This window comes from Perognathus longimembris, chromosome 18 (assembly GCF_023159225.1).
Source record: "Perognathus longimembris pacificus isolate PPM17 chromosome 18, ASM2315922v1, whole genome shotgun sequence".
Classification (NCBI taxonomy): Eukaryota; Metazoa; Chordata; class Mammalia; order Rodentia; family Heteromyidae; genus Perognathus; species Perognathus longimembris.
In genome coordinates, this window is record NC_063178.1 from 9958131 (window position 1) to 9977973 (window position 19843).

Sequence of the window (19843 nt, forward strand, 5' to 3'; positions counted from 1 at the left end):
TATGAAATGCAAAGACTAATTCAATGTGTATTTGGGGTCAAAGAATTACTACCCCATATGAAAATATTACAAATGATATGACTTCTTTCTATTCACTCATCTTTATATCTCTAAATTTAGTCCATGCAATTGGTGGATATCAGCCCTCAGTCTGTGATTTGGGGGAGATGGACAAGAATTAAACTCCTACCTCCATAGGTTTCTCCTTATTTATGCCTCTAGACTAAAAAGAAGTAGAGAGAGTATAAAATATTTAATGGGTTGGTTCCATTCCAGCCATTACTACATTTCGATATAGGAATAACCCCACAGAATGCAACAGTGGATTCTAATGTGAAGAATATATTTATAATAGGTGAATGCATTATCATTAGATATTAATATTTGCCTCATGGTTTAGTCCCTATTAAAAACTGCATGGAAGTATGCAGAATAAAGCCCTATGTGTCAGTCATGTATTTTATCCCTTTCTATTAGACAAAAACTATGCCAGATGTCCATGCAATCATTCCACTTTTTATTAATATTTGCACTGTCCAAACATACCCAGTTTCATTAGAAGCTATTCATTCTCTTTAAAACAAATTAGCATTTGTCGCCCCCATTTAACTGCAGGGCAACAAAAGACACAGAGAGGTCAAGAGCCTTCTGCCCCAGCACTCAGCACAAGTCACAAGGGGATGAATGTCACACACTATTTCCCTAAGGCCGCTCTGGTTCTAAGCTCATTTACATGATGCTTTTTCTACTTCAAAAGAATGTCTTAGATTTTATACGATAGCATTCTGTGGCAAGGTCATTCATTTTCATACAGTCACCCTATAACTTTCATATGTTCTTAGAAAGTAAGGATCTATAAAAGTGCAGTCATTTCAGAGACAAGGCTCTTGTTTCAAGATTTGACCTTTGTTGGGTGATTCACCATGCCTTCTGATTGCCACCCAGAAATAGGGATGGCAGTTGGCTCTCCTTTGCTTTTTTCTTCCCACAGTCCAATGGATGTACTTAACAAAATTACCATGACACAGCAATTAAAGATTCTGCACTCCCCCCACACACTTTGCAAGAACATTTCCATCCCCTTAGTTGGGAACCAAGACCAAGTTCAGAGGTCAGAGATCTAGCAAGACACTAGGGTGTATCCCAAATCATAATTTCCCCTATGCTAATGTTCTACTAATGCTTTGAGTCCAGCTTATTATTACTAGAATACACAGCTGTACTGAGGCAGGGCAAAAGTGACCCAGGTCTGTTTAAGTCTGCACTGTGTTACTGCATCCAAACTGAAGGCATTCTTGATCCCTGGTCCTCACATACCTCCTGGTGTGTCCGTGCCTTAGCTTGAACTTTTGGACATTTGTTGACTCCATAGCTTTCTCTGTGTGTGTTTAACTTGCTATTTTACTTGGCTACTATACATGGAATCCTTCTCGTTCCAATAAACAGAAGTGCAATGTCGATTTTCCTGGTTAGCTGCATGTGCAAAGCCCAGAGAGTATAATAAAACAGGAAGCTGATTTTCTTGTTTTGGAAAAAGATCACCTCATTGGCCTTTTGAGGCTGATGCTGTGCTGATTGGAACTTCAGTGTGACCAAAACGACCTTTACACTGCCTGCTTCCTCTAGATGTCTTGTTTCCATTGAATTATGCTCTGATTTATGAAAGTCCTGGTGTGCACAGAGTTAAAATGTTTACAAGTTCTCCAATCTTTGTCTCCTGTGTCTATGATCCATGATGAGGCTAAGGGTCTTGACCTCGTCACTTTTCCTGAGGACAAGGAAGAAGAACAGATGAATCCAACTGTGCGTTCAGTGTCCCAGAAAAGACAGGCAAAGATTGTTTTGAGCACACTGACCTAATCCAAATCTTTCAGGAATCATCCACAATGCTCACTAATAGCTGACAACCCAAGGAAATTGGGAAATAGGTTTTTCTATGAAATGTGTAAGAAAAAGGCAACTGAGTTGGTTATGTTTCTTTACCTTTTTTTTTTTTAAGATGATAATTAGGAGAACTAACACCAGCCAGGCTTGAGTGAATGCAAACAAGACCCCTATAGGCAGCACGGTGTATCCGTGTAAAAATATGCCTAGACAACATTAGTTGTCAGAGAGGATTATTTCTACTTAGTGAGTCTGCAGGAGCCCCTTTGCTCTACTATTCAGCATTTGACTGAAGAGAGTGGTGAGGGAGAAAAAAGAGAGAGAGAGACAAGAGAGAGAGCGCGCATTAGTGAACAGCCACTGTGGCATTGATGTTTGAGCGCACTTCTGAACTGGCTTTTGTTGAGACTATCAGTGTAGAAAGCATGCGCTGTCCCAAATCCGCTGCTACTATGAGAAATGAGGATCTGCTTTTAAGGTATGTTGTGGTGTCCTTTGTTTTTAATGTATGCTTTTCTAGTTTCTAGAGCTGGCTGAGACAAGAATCATGCCCTGAATCAAGTAGCTTTCTTATCATAAAAGAGGAGGGTGTGTGTGTGGAAGGAATCTAAACAGAGAGAGGGAAATGAAATCAATTCCAAGAGATTGGGAGAAAGAGAGAGCAAGCAAGAGAAAGGCGAAGGACTGTTCTGAGCGAGTTCTATTTGTACTAGTTGCCTTTTGAAAGCAGATCATGTATTTGCTCGCTGCTGTTTGTGAGTGGCCAGTGGCTCGTTTTAAGGGCTCCAAATCTGGCTCTGGGTTTGTCTTTTTCCTTTGCAATGTCTAAGCTTCTTTCATTATTATGCACTCTGCATGGAATAATCACCGAAAAAGGAGCTGAGGAGACTCCATATTCGACTTGTGTTCCAAATACCGCTCTAATCTGGACTTAGCCTACCTAAATAGTCCTGTGTTACCAGGTTTGAATCACTTTATCCTGCTTGCCAAATATGTGTACCTGTTTGGAGACCTGTGTTCATGCATGGCGTCCTGTGTCCCATGTATGAAAAGCAAATACTGTGTTTCCTGCATTTGGTGGTGGGGTTCTCTCACATACCACGAAGGAGGCACCACTGACCTTTTGGAAAGCAGAGAGAGAATTATGATAGAATTGGCTTCCTGCTTTGAAAAATGTAGTCTTTTGTTTATTTGCTAGCAGACATTGTAGCAATGAATACATCTTTGGGGCTGACAATGGGACCAGTTGAACAATGGAGCTGTCAAACTAGCTGAATGCATGTCTGGGGCTTTTATTATTATTATTATTATTTCTACCCAACACCCTTTTTATCTCCTATAATCTTGTTTGTATAGACTATCAGAATGAAGAGCTTTTAGAACTGTTTGGTTGTGGTTTTAGGCTTTTAAAAAAATTAGTATCCACTGATCACAGAGCTTTTTGCATTTTGCAGTTATGTTGGTTGGATTAAGTTAGAGATTTATTGCTTACCTCTCTGTTAACTACAGAAAGAAAACTTACTGATTGAGAATCCTGGTAATACCATTATCATTCTGACAAATGCCTTGCAATCATACCTGCTTCTACACTATTTAATGCTTGGGTTTTTTAAATTTCGGTAGACTAGTGAAATGTAGCATGAGAGAGAAGTTAAGAAAAAAAATTAATGTCCAAGTAAATTATTGTTTCTAGTCTCTAGCTTCCCCTTTGGTTACCATGTAGATGAACAGTTTAGAAATTCAAGGATAGGTGAGAGAAGTTTTGTCCTTACAATTTCGGTCACAAAGTATTATGCTAGAGCTTATTAAGTTGTTAAGCTAAAGGTCTTGGTGGAATATATTGATTTTTGATGTATGCTTATATCCTGATAAAATGCATTTCTATGCAGGGCATACATTTCTCTTATCTCCAGATATCTTTCACTTTATAAGTATTGGTTTCTAAGATTAAAACTGAGATTGTAGAAAGAGACTAGGAAAAATCTGTTTTAAACTTCTAATATATTGAGAACATTTTATTACCACATTAGATACTAAAGAATTGTCTCTAGAATAGTAAATGGCCATTGATTTACATAAAGATCATATTTCTAAGGTTGATTTCCTTGATGAATATATGTTTATCTAATGTTTTAGTGTTTTGCTTAGTTAGCTGCTGAGCGAGTGCAATATATCAAACTATATTAATAAATTTATACAAAAAGGTTAAGGGACCAATTCTAAAAATTAGAAGGGAATCTGAAGAATGGATTTCTTACAAAAATGATTTTAATGAGTTAATGAACAGGAAAGATTTGTATATTTCCTGTTAATTTGAGCTCGTTAGTGTTGTTCCCAGTAAATAAGGAAGAAACTATATTATTTGTTTTAAAAAGCATAGTTTATGAAACAATCATTTTTTAAGGATTGGGACATGGATTTTAATATTTTAAACTTAAATTGAAATGTGATTAGCTGCATTATTTGCATAAATGTTACGGGTTAAATAGAATTTCCTCTCCATTGGAGTTTTATGTTGATAATATTTTCAGAACTTAGGTGCAATCTATGCAATGCAATAATATTTTTAAAGTTATCCATTGTGGATAGAGTGGATTTTAAAGCACACTTGCTCTTCTCTTGCTTCCAATGGGATCTGAACTGTTCCTTGCATTGAGCACACCAATAATTGCTTTTAGGATGAGCTCATCAAAGGTAATGGGTAAAGCTTCATATCTGAGGCTAGCCAACTATTACCAGAACATTAGATTCTGCTGCATGGGAAATTTTTAATTCAAATATAAACGCTGAAAATCTGTGTGTGTGTGTGTGTGTGTGTGTGTGTGTGTGTGAGAGAGAGAGAGAGAGAGAGAGAGAGAGAGAGAGAGAGAGAGAGAGAGAGAGAGAGGAGAGAGAAGATAATTGGGGGGAAAGTAATCTTTCATGCTCCCTAGTTGCTTGTGGGACCATAAAATAGAAATACAGAAATCACTTGGAAACTTCCATGTTAATTTTATTTTGACTAAATTGCTATCTGTGTAATTATGATCTATTCACTTTAATTCTCAAGTGGTCACAGTTAGGTCCAAAAAGAAGGGAAATTTCCTTCCACTTTGTTTGCTTCTCCGGTTGTAGGAACCATTACCAGTTTCTAGAATTTAGAGGACTCTCACACACACTGTATTCCAGCACCCAACATACTGATAGATGGGTTTTGTTGTTGTTGTTGTTAACACGATTTAGAAAAAGCATTGAGAATTCCAGGAGTTAGTCAACTTGTCTCCATCTATTTCTATAACATTAACAATATAATGTAATCAGTACCATGTAATAAATTCTATGTGTAATGATTCCTCTAGATAGTGACCTAAACAAACATAAGAATAAAATTTAATTCTAAACCCACACCTGTAGAAAAGGTCCTAATAGTAAAAGATTCAAATTGAGAAAATGGTTTCTTTCAATAAAAGGTAATTATTGCACCCTAAATCCCCTTACACAAGAGCTTTGGGAATATTCACAGACCACAGACTGAGATCTATTACATCCGTGTATTAAGATTCCTTTATTTGTTGAAGTGAAACCTGACCATATCTCTAAAAAATATGAGTGACTACAATTGCAAAATATCCTCTGGGGACTGAGAAATGAAGACAAGCATTGATTAATATTCATATCTGGAACTTTATAGCAAGTGAAGATTGTGCTTGAATACCTAGGAAGTCATTCAAAGAGTGAATCAATACTAATTATTGTAATCAGGGGGGTTAATTAGGTGAAAATGTGGCTGATGGAAACTTCATTGCTTACAGCCCTGGAAGCACCCAGGTTGATGAGAAAAAAAGGGTCAGATGCAAAAGGAAGAATATTATTCAGAATGATCACTTAGTATTTAAAGTGTCCAAATTTATAGATGAAAAATATGACTTGATCTTGTATAATTGTAGCAGTGAGCAAATTTGAAATATCTAGCTTAGTTTTTTGTCTAGAGATTTGTGGAAAAGTTATTAACGGAATGCAATTTGTTTAGTGGCATCTTCTTTTCTATACTATTTATATTTCTTTGAACAGTAACAATTTCAATTCCATTCAGTGGCAATACGCCTTCTTGGATCATATTTATCAGCCTTTCCTCATTTTTACATTTTGTTAATTCCTGAGCATTTATTGGTCAGGCAAGGGGTATCTTGTTTCATAAAAATATGCATGGTTTTTTTTATTGGATTTGGAAGGCTTTTCTGAACAGACTTTTATTCTGCGGGAGAGAGAAGGCAGTGGTTTGTAGTGGATTACAACTCCTGGCATTTAAGTCAGCTGCTATTGAGAAGACGGTGTCAGAGAAAGGGAGGCAGAATGTGAGGCTTTCTGTTGTGATCTATTCAGAATCAAGTATCCCAGACCTGGAGTGCTTCCACCTTCTAGTCACATGACACCAACCTACGAAATACAACAAAGATGGAAGGTGGACATAAGAGAGGGAGAAGGGAGAAGAAATGAAGGAGGAGGGAAGAGAGAGAGGAGGAGTGTTAGGTGTTGTTGTCTTTCATTTTTGTTTTTGTGCCAGTCCTGGGACTGAACACTGGGCCTGGGTGCTGTCCCTGAGCTTTTTTTGCTCAATGCAAGAGCTCTTCCACATGAGCCACAGCTCCACTTCCAGCTTTTTGGAGATTAAATGGGGATAAGAGTCTCAATGATTTCCCTGCCCCAGCTGGCTTTGAACTGAGATTCTCAGATCTCAGCCTCCTGAGTAGCTAGGCTTACCAGGTGTGAGCCACTAGTGCATGGCTTTCTTTTCTTATTTATTTACTTTTTATTTTTGAGAGCAATAGAGAGTTACTTTTGAATCTCAGCTCAACTCAAAGTTAAGTACTGTTCGGCCCCGCTCTGGGGATTAGGTCCACTTTGCCCCCAAACTCACCTTTGTTTCGTGGTAAGCCATTAGAATCGCTTACAGGTGTGCACACTTCTGCAGCTTTCTCCCAGCACATTTCCTCGTACATCAGAATCACCCAAGTTAACAGGAAATGGCATCTGTGGACTGGCATGTATTTTGAGGGCAGCTGGAGCTCTTGCTATCTCGCCTCATTGCAAATGGATCCACCCATGATTGGCTGCGTAAGACCATCATGAGTCATTCAAGTTTATGGAGCAAAGCTGCCAGCCACACCCCCAGAGGAAAAGCAAAACTAGAATTTTCCTGTAAAATTATTCCATTCAACAAATTTTGTTGTCATGGTAAAGAAGAGCTTGTATAAGGTGGCTACACCTCTAATCTTCACAGCCTTTTTAAAAAATGTCATACACTCCTTGAGAGAGCTCACAGCTGTAATCAGTAACAACTCTGTAATGATATTTGGGCAAAGTGATGCTGACTTCTTGCAGGTGTGTGAACAGGACCATTGGCACACTTGTATCTCTAAGTAGAAAGTGACCAGTGCTTTTCATCCTCCTCATTTATCATGTCTTTCTTTGAGGTAAAGTCATAGGCCTAGAGATATACAGCTCATAGCGGAAGGGACTCAAAGACTCAGCTAAATTCTTCTGTGGCCAGTGGAAAGTATAACGACTTAGTCTTTGACATTGTAAAGCTATTTCTTCCTCTCTTGCAGCATTTCCACTGTAGACTTTGATTGGGATGTGTCTCCTGGCTTTACCAGTTAGAAAATTATATACAGTTCAGCAAGAAACCATCACTAGGATCTGAGAGCCAATCACTGGGTCACTGTGTATGGTTTCCTGATTTTCAACTCTTTTGACCTTACTTACCTTCTACTGTCAATTTTGGGAGCATGTAGATGTGTAGGACTAGAGAAATAGAAAATGGTGGGAAAGGACAAAGAATTAACGTAATAAGGAAAAACAAACATTTGAAAGCAGTGTTTTGGTTGTTGTTGCTTTGCTTATAAGTCCTAGCAGTTCCCTGCTGTGTGCTTGCTCACTGGTTCATGTTAGATTTCACGAGGTCTTTGAATTAAAGCATTTCATACCTCATTTCACTTGACCTTTCATCTGTACAATGGGGACAGATGTTGGAAGGAATAATAGAAAACTTTAAAGCATTATGGGATAAGTTGCCAAAATACATCATATTGCAGTCATAACTAATAAAACAACAATTATGTGTACATATAGAAATACACATTTCACATTTACATATATATGAATCCACACACATACAAAGAAACACACACACACACACAGAGTTAGAGGGGAGAGAAAGAAAGTGAGTGCCCAATAAAGGATACAGTCTTCACCATCAAGCATCTCACAATACCTAGGTGACCAAGATGAATGCCGATAGATGGGCAGGTAGATACGTAAGGAAGAGAAGTTGTTCTTAGAACATCTGCAGTCAATCTTTTTTTTTTTTTTTTTTTTTTTGGCCAGTCCTGGGCCTTGGACTCAGGGCCTGAGCACTGTCCCTGGCTTCTTCCCGCTCAAGGCTAGCACTCTGCCACTTGAGCCACAGCGCCACTTCTGGCCGTTTTCTGTATATGTGGTGCTGGGGAATCGAACCTAGGGCCTCGTGTATCCGAGGCAGGCACTCTTGCCACTAGGCTATATCCCCAGCCCCAATCTTTTTTTTTTATGGAAAGGAAGCAAATCAAAATCCTTACCTTATTCACCTTTCTTCCTCAAAGTCCTTGCCACATCTCCTTGCCATATTCCTATGATATAGGATAAATGTAGCTATTAGCACTAATAGAGAGACTTGAAAAATCTAGCAATTAGGTAACAGAAAGCTTTTCACTCAACAATAGAGATAATACAAGATATAACACACTATACTTGATTTGGGGAGATAATTATGTCACTTTTCCTGAGGATGTTGAGTAGTTCTTTTAAGAAAAAAAATTCTCTAATGGACTTAGTGAGAATTAGCATGAAAAGCAAATTTAAATAAAAGTAATTTGGGATTTTCCAAAACCTCTTTTATAGGCTGAAAATGGTTCCAGATTTGAACCATGTTATAGGTGGGGGAAATAAATTTCTGTGCTCAAAACCTTGATGTATTTTTCAACCTACATGTCATTTTAATAGCGTGGCTATATAATTGCTATGGTAATAATTAGGTTAACGCATTGTACTTTGTGTCTGAAGATCACAGTAGGCTTTGATTTGTCAGCTACTAGGAAGTAATGGCCCCACATAAGAAAAAGGTTTAGCTGATGAATCAGAAAATTAAATGAATTAAATGATTAAATGACTGTCCCCAGTGTCAATCAACTCTTTAACAATGAAATACATAATCCAATAGGTTTGGTTCTGAAATTTCATAATCTTTTCACTCTGAATGTAGCATTTGCCCTATCTTCTGATCTTCCCAGCCTGCAAGTTCTTTGCTGGGGATCACTTATCATCGGGAGTGAAGTGGACTGTGAGTAGTTTACAGTAACCCAAGCTTTAGTTCTTCTTAATCTTTGCTCTCTTTCAAGTTGTATTTGTTCAGAAAAAGGAGCGACCTTTAGCCAAATGGGGTGGATTTTCTCCTCAGCGGGCATTTTGAACGTCGTCAAGATCTGTCCTTGTCAACCCCAAGTGAGAGCTTACCATAGCCATTTGCCTTTTGTTTTTTCTTTCAACCCCCACCCTGTTCCTGTTTTTTCTGGGATGAAATGTTATGCCCACAACTGTGGCCTCCCAGCTGTTGCTGTTCAGCTGTTGTGTTTTGTCAAGCAAGAATTTCTCCTTTTTCATATTTAACAACACACGCCGGTAAGATTAGAACTTTTGGTGGGTTGGGGTAGAGATGTTGAAGGGGGTATTGTGAGGGAATTAGAAACCTCATCCTGATAAGTATAAATTTTGTTCCTGTCGCCAGGCTGGCACCAGATAAGGGCACCTGGTATAGTTTGACAAACCTCAGCATCTTCCCGATAGCACTGGAACATTCCTTTGAAGGCTTTCTTTTCTCTCTTTTTAAATTTTTATCTGGGTGCCTTCCATGTGCAAATCACCGTGCTAGACAGGGAGGCCTTTTCTTTTCCACCACCCTTTCTCCAGACTTTCACTTCCCAATGCCCACATGTTATTTTCTGGTACACAGTCTCTGTCCTCTCTCTCCCCTCTTTCCCCTTTCTCTCCCTCCCCTCCTCTCCCACCCCCTCCCCTTGGTAGTGTTTGGAAAGGAATCCCACTGTTCATTGCACAGACAGCTGTTGCTACTTCAGAGATCAGCCTTGGTCAAGGCAAGTGAAACTTGATTTCCCCTGTACACAAGCAACCTACAGCTCCTTTCTTCATCCTGAAGAGTCAGCCACCTCCTCAGACACACAGCTGGAGAGGAGGATTCAGACTTTGTCTAGAGAGAGACAAAGACAGAGAGGGAGAGAGGAAAGGAGGAGAAAGTTAGGAAAGGAAAAGAAAGAAGAAAGGCTGCGGGGAGTGGTTGTGATGGAGAAAGGAGAAAAAGGAAAGGTCAAGTTAGGGAGGGAAGTGTTAAGGTGGTTGGGTGCTGGTTCCAGGGTATTGACCTTTACTCCCCTTGGAATGAAAGCTCCTGACAACCCTGGAGGGACATCTCATTTTCCAATGTGCAGGTATGTATACAAAATCCATCTTCAGTTAGAGGACATCTTCAGAAGGAAGATAAGTTCGCCAGTCTGTATTTTTAGCTTGTTATAAAAACAAATTCAGAAAAGAAAAAAACCCCACAAGATTATGAAAAGCCAGTAGGAGCTATTATCTAGGGAGAGTGAGTACTTCATGTTCACTTAAAAATGTAAAGCAACAGTTTAGTAATTATCTCATATATAAGGGCATTTAACTGTAGGCATGTAGTTTTAAGAATGTGATAAAGAAGCTTTCAAATTGGGAGAAAAGAAGGGATTACTTTAAACTTATCATTGGTGATAATATTTATTCGTGAATGATACCTTTATGGAAATAAAAGATTTCTTTGTAATGTACTGCTAAGGACTTATTTGGATATTTTAAAGCATGTATATATTTATATTTAAAAGCTTGTTTATTTTTATAAGTTGCTAATGGACCTGGACTAAGCCAAGGAAAAACACATGGCCACAAAGTCACAGACTCTCTCAGGTACTTAAAAATCCATGTGCATTTCAAATTTATTGTCTGGCAACTATGGGAAATCCCATTATAAGACCTTTATTTCCTGTTCCAAATGACTCTGAGCACATTGGGCTTTATTTATGTAATTTTTGGAGGCAGAGGGTTGTTTGTTTTTTTAAATAACTAAAACATCTGGGTTAAAAATATAAATTCCAAAGTGTGATAGGGGAAGGATGCCTTGGATCCTGGTTTGTAGTGAGTAGCTAGGAGTGAGAGGAAAATGAAATGTTCCAGTTAAGATGACTTTTTGAGTGCACTGCATGGTACTTGGGCATCTTTGTTTAGGATTATCTGCAGAAGAAAAAAAAATTGTTTCATTATGAACCTGAGCCACATGGCTATCAAGGGCCAGTTTTTAAATTATAATATACTTTCCAAAAATGTTGAAAAGTCAAGACCTATATTCTGGTGCATTGATTGAATGGAGTGGCAGGAAAAGGATTTTGCCGATTCAAGCGATGTGTACTCTGTGAACAAATGTTTCTATTGAGGGTTGGTTTCTTTCTTTCTTTCTTTTTTTAATGCTAGTGATAATTCAGTGCTCAAACAATGGTTATTGGACAAGACTCTGTATGGGATGAGGGCCGAGGAGGGAAGTGAGAGCTGAAACAGCACAGTGCACACTTGCCTTGGAAGGCCTCATATAAAATGAGGTCATTCAGAAACTTTCCCTTGAAGTGCTTCCAATTCTTGAATTGCCTTTTGTTTGGGAAATGAATAGCAAGTTGATTAAAAAAAGGAGACAATTAGGGAAGGTAGGGGGATGGGACTGGAGAAGAGTTTAGGTTTTTCTACAATGGAGCTAAAAGGAGGAAGCATTTTCATTGTTTCCAGGGACAGCCGGCCTGCCTGGGCCCTGGTGACGTCATGGCCTATGGTGTCACCCGCTAGTTCATGTACAGGAGAGGGCCCTGCCCATGGTCTCCTCCTCTCTCACTGCTGTCGACAAGATTCTTGGCTAGAAAATCGCTTCAATGAACCCAAGTGTTCAACTGTGGCCCGCTGGAGCTGTCTGCCAGATTACTCTAACTGCCAAAACATGATAACCTGATGGCTCATTACTACACAAAAATGGAAAAAAAAAAAAAAAAAAGTAGGGGGTTGAGGGGAGCCGGGGCTATTGCGTTGATTTTAGATTTTTTTTTAAATTTTCTGCCAAAGCAATAAAATGAGAAATTTAAGCTTTTCATCAGGTGGTATTTGGTTGGATGTTTTTTATTTTCATTTTAAGCTCAAGAGCTTTTGAATTCTGTATTTTCTTTTTAAAAGAGGGAGTGTGTACGTGCTGTGATCATAGCAACAGTGTAGATATTCGAAATGAAAACTACAACTGGAAGGCTGTTGTCAATAACTCTTGGGCTGGGGGATGTGGGAGCATTCTGTTTCTCTTGGGCACCTATATCAAGTACCTATGCACTCACTACATTATTAATGTACTTGGCAGCCAGAGAATTTAAACTCAGCTCCACTCCATAAGCTTTCTTTGGTTCACATCACCATATCGCATATAGAATGAGTTTCCCTTTATATTTCACCCTGGTTTTGCTTCTAACTTTAAATGGCAAAAGTAAATGTGCTTTGAAAACTGTGTTACACTGTAGTTGTTAAATAAGGCAATAACCTATGCACTTGTAATTCTCTCCCTCTGACCTATTTCATACTACTTCACTCTCCTTATGGTATGATTAAAAGCTGCTTTGAATCCACTATTGCCTCTAGGGATTTGAATTTAACAAACTGCTGAGAAGGCTTAAGTCAGTAAGAGGGTTTCCCTATAGCTTCTTCTGATGAATTCACATACAATTAAAAAAGAAAGTAAGTATTTTAGAAGTGTATCTGTTAATGAAGCATTTTCTAACTTTTATAGGTGTATGTGAGGGTTTTTATCCTACAGCTGATTAGAAAATATTTCTCCCTTTGATTAACACAGCTGTATTTTCCTTGTTTCCAAGGCTTCTTCTGTCCATTGAATTATAAAATACATTTGTTACATAGTCAGCTGATTATATATGATAGACCTTACATATACAATATATGGGAAACCAAGAACTGATAGGGCCCATCTTTATCCATTACTGACTTGAGTAAGACAATTGAAAGACCAAACAAAATTTCATAATTTCAAAATCCACTGGCAATAGCTGGGGTAAGAGTAAACATAGTATTACTAGGGAAAGTTTGGGCATTTGGGGATATAGTACTTCATTTTGCTGCAACTGTTTCTTAATTATTCATGAACCAAGACAAGACTTGAAAGGCAATATTTAAAAATGAAGGTTAGTCTAGCTTTACATTTTAATTCCCTGCAATTAGAAGGTCAAAAGCTAGATAAGATTGTTCAGCTGAAAGAAATATTGTTCAGCTGAAAAAAAAGGAATCAAGTCAATTATGTACATGTTGGACTTAAATGAATATCATAAGCTGCTTGGTCCATATTGTTGAATACATTAAGCCTGGTTAAAAACTGCTTTGTAGATTGAAAGTTGATAGGCAAAAATTTTCTTCTATTATCTCTTAAGATGGTTCTCATTGTCACACAATAAATTGGCGAGAAAAATAAATTTAAAAAACATTTTCCCATATTGCATCAGATATTTTAACTACTTCCATATTGTATCAGATATTTAACTACTTGTGATTTAGTTTAACCACTTGCTTACTGTGACCTAAGCATGCCTTGGTTTAGTGAGGAGAGAGCCCAGTTCCCCCTAGTTTGGTGCTCCTTTTTATTTTCAGAACAGAAACAGAGTGGAACTTGTACTTTTCAAAGAAAACCACAATCTGTGTATATATCAACATGTATGCGTAAAAGTGCACATGTACACATCCAAGTGTGCATATACATACTCAATCTCAAAGTAAACAACACGAAAAATGATGGGTTACCACAAAAGGCACATTCTAAACTTCTGGTGCACAATTTATGATGTCGATTCACAATTAGAAATTTATCATGACGTTTTATATACCCAGGACTAAATTGAAGAAGAAAAAAAAGCCGATGTAACCCAAATGAACCAAACCAAAAAAAAAAAAAAAAAAACAACAAACCAAAACAATGGGGCACATGGTGCATTATTAGAATGTCACCTCACAGAGGACGCTGTGCTCTTTAAAGAGCTTGAACAAATCGCTTGGGGGAAAAAGCAACCGAAGTTCCTCTGAGAGTTTTGCTACTTTTTAAGAGTAAATGGGTCACAAATCTTAAATGGACCGTTCAGCTTCGGGGCTGCGGTCAGTGGAGACCTGCCACACACACAGTCACCCTTGGCTGGCAATCACTGTATCCAAAAGGTGCATCAGGCAGGATTCTAACGTGCGTGTGCGTGTGTGTGCGTGTGTAACACCCTGTGATGTGTTCCCGCTTCTCCTTGCCGGCCCCTCTGGGCTGCTTAGTGTTTGCAAGTCGGCCCGTGCAGCCCTGCAAGCCCTGCTGTGGAGTCCGCGGATGTGGCCCGGGCCACCCCTCCGCCCTCCGTCCCGCAGCGCGCGTGATTCCCACGCCCGCGGCCGCCTCCGCCCCGGAGGCAGCGGGGAGGCGACCACGCGTGGCGAGTCGGATTTGGGGGCCGGGGGTGGGGTGGAGGGTGGGTGAGAAGCACGCTTTCTTTCCTCGTCCTCGGCTGGGCAAGTGCATTCGGCTTGGGCACTCACAGCGGCGCTCGACCCACTCCATACAAGTGGCCATTGCAGCTTCGTGCCAGGTGCCCTGGAAACCGGGGACCCGAGCGGGGAGCGCGGGCCGAGCCGGCGCGGTGAACTAGTTTGCAGGTCGGGATGCCCCGGGGGACCCTAGGACGAGCGTGGCGAGGGTGCGCGCGTGCGCGCGGTGGGGGAGGGGAGGGGCGTGGCCGGGGGCGTGGCGCGGCCGGGCCGGGGGCGTGGCCGGGCGGGGGCGGGGGCGGCGCGGCGGCTGGGGCGCGGGCCCGCAGGGGTTAAGCAGCGGCGCGGCGCGGCCGGCGCCCCCGGGAGCTCCGCCCCCGTCCCCCCACCCCCCTCCATCCCCCGCCCCACCCGCTGCCCGGCGCACCTGGCGTTCGGCTGCCGGTCTCCTCAGCGCCGGCGTTCGGAGGGGATTGGCGGAGAGCGCGGGGGAAGAGAATGTGACAAGTGCCGGTCGGCGGCCGCCGGGAGGCCGCGCGCACCTGTCCCTGCCCGTCTCGCGCCGCCCGCGGCCGCTCGGACGCGCGCAGAGCCGCCCCGCGCCCCGCCCGCGTGCGCCCGAGAACATGACTTCTGCCTTCAAGCTGGATTTCCTCCCGGACATGATGGTCGAGGGCCGACTGCTGGTTCCCGACAGAATGTGAGTGCGCCGGAGGGGGTCGGCGGGGCCGGGCGGCCGCGGGGCCCCCTCCCGCCCGCCCGCCCGCCCTCCCCGCCTCAGCGCGGCGCGGGGCCGGCGCCCGACGCGGGCCGGACCGGGTGGGTCCGGGACCTGCGGCGCCCGGCGGGGCGCGCGGAGCGGCTCGCGGCGCGGGGTGGGGGCCGGGCCGGGGTGGGGCGGGCACCGTCCGGGCGTCCTCCGCGGGTCCCGGCGTGGCCCCGGAGAGCCCGGGGTGGGGGCTGCCGTGACCCCGGGCCCCGCCGGCGGAGCCCCGGGGTGCGGGGCGGGGCGGGGCGGGCGGGTGCGGGGCGTGCTCGCCCGGGTCACTGGGAATTCGGGACCCGGGGAGCCATCTCCTGTTTCTCTCTCTCCTTCCCCACGCTTCTGACTTTACATTTGCCAAGATAAAATACAATAAAACATAGTGTATACATTTCTTTTCCTCTTGCGGTGGGGAAGAGAAAAGGAAAGGAGGAAAAGGAAAAATTAAATTAAAAAAAGAGGATAATTGTAAAGCGTTAAACTAGCCAGGTGTACTCTCTTGCGGGAATTAGAGGTAATTTTTACGTAATCACGATGGTTTGTCTGGTGTGCAGTCTGTAATTTAATAATTAATGGGATTCTGGTGGTTTTTCGTGCCCTCGTCGAACTAGGGTCCGAGCGGTTCTTGGAAGAAGTAGAGGGCTGGGATTCTCCAGGAAAAGGAAAGTATGCAGTCGACATTTATTCATTCATTTATTTATTTATTTTTAAATTTCTGGCTCGGTAGTTTGAATAGATAATACTTGTATTTCAGGCATGTTACATAAAGGAAAGCCTGAAGAGATTGCCAGAAGTGAGATTAGAAAGGTCTGTGTCCTTTTAAGGCATGGAATAGACAAAATTATCGAGTGAGACATTTACGAGTGGATCTTAGGCTACTATTTGGGGGTGGCGGTGGGGGTGGAGGGCTTCTGTCTTTCGTGAAAGTATATAGGAAAATGTTTCCTATGCCCCACGTTGTAAGACTTTAGCATCCCTGTGATCTCTGGCACCGTTAAGGTACTCCTCAAAATGTTCAGGCCATTCCCAGCTTTGTGAGCCATTTCCCTGTCAGCTAACTTTCCCATGTGATGTTAGGTTCTTTTTCCTGCTATGTTAAATGTTGAGAGCTGAGATTCTTGGGAGCTTCCCAGTTAGTAGCGAGTATTTAAACCATAAAATAAAAGTGGAAGATAGGGTTGATATAATTTGTTCAATGTGAATTGTACACCCCCCCCCCCGTCGACATGCATGAAATGTCTTCACATTCTCTGTCAACTAAGATAACCAGATAACATGAAATGCTGAATTTGGGGGGCTTTTCTTTGAGAAAGTCATCTTTGTTAGTAATATTTCCACGATGTTCCTTGTAAGATATCTGTCAGGCCCTTCCTTTAAAACATATAATAGGTGTTTGCCCATGTAAACTAGCTTAAAAATATGTTTTCTCCTCTATATGCTAGAGTGTTAGGGCTCTCAGAGTTGAATTGATCACGATTTTGAATTTATGATCACCTGCTTCTTAAATGACCATAATATATCTAGCTAATGAATGCTCTATGGATTTAAAGCATTAATGGCCTGTGAAAGAGGCAATCTCTTGTCAATTAAATTATGAATTATGGAAATTTAATTTGTCTTTTTCATTTGGTAGATGAATGTGGCTTGTTCATACCCCTTTCTCTGAAGAGTCTTTGTATCTTAGTAATGGAGTTGCCTAATCAAGCATAATATGACTTCTACCCCACTTCTCTTCCAAATGTTCCTTATTTCTTAAGGATAGTCATTGGAATCAAACCCAGATTCTTTGCAGTGTTTGTCAGCTATTGCTTAATTTAACTAAGAAAAGAAAATTTGCAAAATGACAGTTTTATTGTTTCCAAGATAACTGTTGTGTAAGAAAACGAGTGTGTTTTCCAAAATAGTTTGTACATAACTCACATTACATTTGGAGAAATAGAGGTGTGTGGCAGGGAAAATAACTTGAAAATGCTTGAAACCCATCAAGGCACTGTACTTTATTGTCATATTCATACAGTTGAGAAGAAAGCTGTGTGGATTTACCGTTGCATGGACTAGTTGTCATGTATTTATTTGCTGTTTGGACTAAATTGCATCTACTAGACATTGGTCTATTCCTAAAAGGAACTAAAAGCATAAAGGTTTTCCTGGTGTTGATTTTCTAAAGCAGGAGAAAATACTTTCAGTGATGTTTTCCCACAAGAATATATTATATGTGTTTGGAAGATGTAATATGTTTGATCCCTCAAGGCAGAAGATGGACAAATAGCTTTTGAGATGAATTATTATGCTTGATGGCCCCCACCAGCCATCCAGTGTTTAAAGAATCCAGATCATTTAAGGCTCTGCAGTATGGTATAGAATTGCTGTAATGCGTAATTCTAAATTTGGGTATCTTAAACATTCAGTACCCCAACTGTAAATTAAAATGAATATTTAAAATAGCCATGGCTATTAGAGTTTTGTTGTGTGTTATTATAATATCATTTATAGCTACGCATTATGAAAATAGACACTGATTTTTTAAAAGGTTCTCTTTTAGTCTGGGAATATGGCCTAGTGGTAGTATGCTTGCCTCATATACATTAAGCCCTGGCTTTGATTCCTCAGCACCACATACATAGAAAAGGCCAGAAGTGGCACTGTGGTTCAAGTGGCAGAGTGCTAGCCTTGAGCAAAAAGAAGCCAGGACAGTGCTCAGGCCCTGAGTTCAAGCCCCAGGACTGGCACAAAAAAAAAAAGGTTCTATTTTAACCTTGGACAGTTGGTCTTAGTTGGGGGCAGACATGAGTGTGTTTCTTTCTTTTTTTTTTTTTTTGGTGATCGTGCATATATGTATATACATATGTATGCATATTCATTTAGTTTCTGAATGTTCTCAGCTTTTAAAAAAGTTACTGTCTTAAAAATGAGAAATTACACATGAAACAATTTATAAATACAGTGTTCAGAATTATAATAGAAGACAATACTGAGAAAAGGCTAACCAATAAAATAAAATCTTAGTTTTCTTTCCCCACATGCAGTAAATATTTTACTGAAAAAGAGAAAGTCATCCTGACTCTAAACTCATCAATGTGATGAACTAGCCTATGTGTGGAGAATGTTCTTCCAAGTTAGGATAATTGGTGAACTACATATTAGCATATAATTAGACTACAAAGTGGTCCCAAGAAAATCATCATTAAAGGAGCTATAGTGGTGATCTCATCAAACTTTATTGTATGGATTACAAAACTATTCCAAAGGCAATGTGACTGGTTCAAGGAGGCAAAATCATTACTGCTTCCTACCAAAATTATTATTAGTGGGAAGCCTATTAAGTGCCAGCATAATTCACTTATGTTATCTCTAATCTTTATGATAGATCTACAGGGTGAACATTATCCCCATTTTACAAATAGTGCTTTAAGAACTTACTTGAGCCACATAGGCAGTAAAAGGCTAACTTGTGGATTTTTCTCTGTGTGAGGGGAGGTATGTAAATTTATGTTCAAGTGCTGATTAGGAGAGAACCATAGTGTAAAATGTATGACAGATTTTATTTTTAAATCAGAAAACCAAAATTGTACCACCTGAGAATTGGAATTACAGGGATACACACACACACACACACACACACACACACACACAAAAGGACGGATGTATCTGAGGTGTCATTTAGCACTCCTAATTTTATTCAAATTCACTTATTCCTTGTTAACTAAGTGATGGGAATACATTTGAGTTAAAATATTTTTTAAGTTTGTAAGATACCAGCAATATAAAGTTTGTATGACATTTAAAGCTTATTTGTAAAATGCAATTACAAGTAATAAAATACTGAGATTATTGGCATTTATTGCCTGTCTTCATAATGATCATGAAAGGAAATTGAAAAGAGAAAGTGCTAAAAGGAAAGCTGTGCATATGGTTCTTTAAGGAATAGTCTAAAAGTATTTGTTTCAGTTGGGATTTTTCACTTACCAGTACTTATTTTAGTATCATCTGCCTTCAGAGAACAAAAAGGCATCCCACTTTGGCTTTTTAGAACAGGAATGTTATCCTTGATCTGGGCAGAGGTATTATTTTAATTGTTCAGTCTTGCTATTTAATTGTAATGTGCTGGATTGAGATTGCTTTGGCATCTGTTGATGAGATGCAGTGAACTGGGGAAACAAGAACCTTGAAAGACAAGATAAAAAGGAGATTGGGTTTTCAGATATGAACCTAGTAATTAAGATTTCATGGCATCATTTAGAGTGTTTTCTACCTCAGAGTGTGTTTTATTCTTCCCCTCTCTTAACAGCTATAATAAAATAACGTTATATTTGGCCTCAGAGGACTGCAGTTTTCCTTTTGAAAATAAATAGACAAACTTTTCCTTTTAACTCCTTCCTATGGAATGAGTTAAACATTCATTCATTTTTCCATACAAAGACAAGGAATGTTTTGATGTGTAAACTAATCTGATGCACTTAAAGTACGAGAATCACATAATATGTATGAACTAGCTATTGTGAAAAGCTTCAAGGCAATAGATGTTGTTGAGCTTTG

The 19843-nt window shown here is 40.4% G+C and overlaps 1 protein-coding gene across 12 annotated transcripts in view; it reads left to right on the plus strand.

The window, feature by feature from the left end:
- The first annotated feature begins 2240 nt into the window (after positions 1-2240).
- The window catches only part of Celf2 (CUGBP Elav-like family member 2), a 303253-nt gene continuing 285650 nt past the window's right edge, over positions 2241-19843 (plus strand). For 5 of the 12 annotated variants that reach the window (XM_048367901.1, XM_048367889.1, XM_048367902.1 and 2 more), the window contains exon 1: positions 2241-2362. In XM_048367901.1, coding sequence (XP_048223858.1) covers positions 2256-2362 — 107 coding nt within the window. In that variant the 5' untranslated portion in view covers positions 2241-2255. Of the gene's footprint in view, positions 2363-14940; positions 15245-19843 lie in introns of those variants that run through there. The other 7 variants (XM_048367893.1, XM_048367895.1, XM_048367894.1 and 4 more) reach the window with 4 other exon arrangements.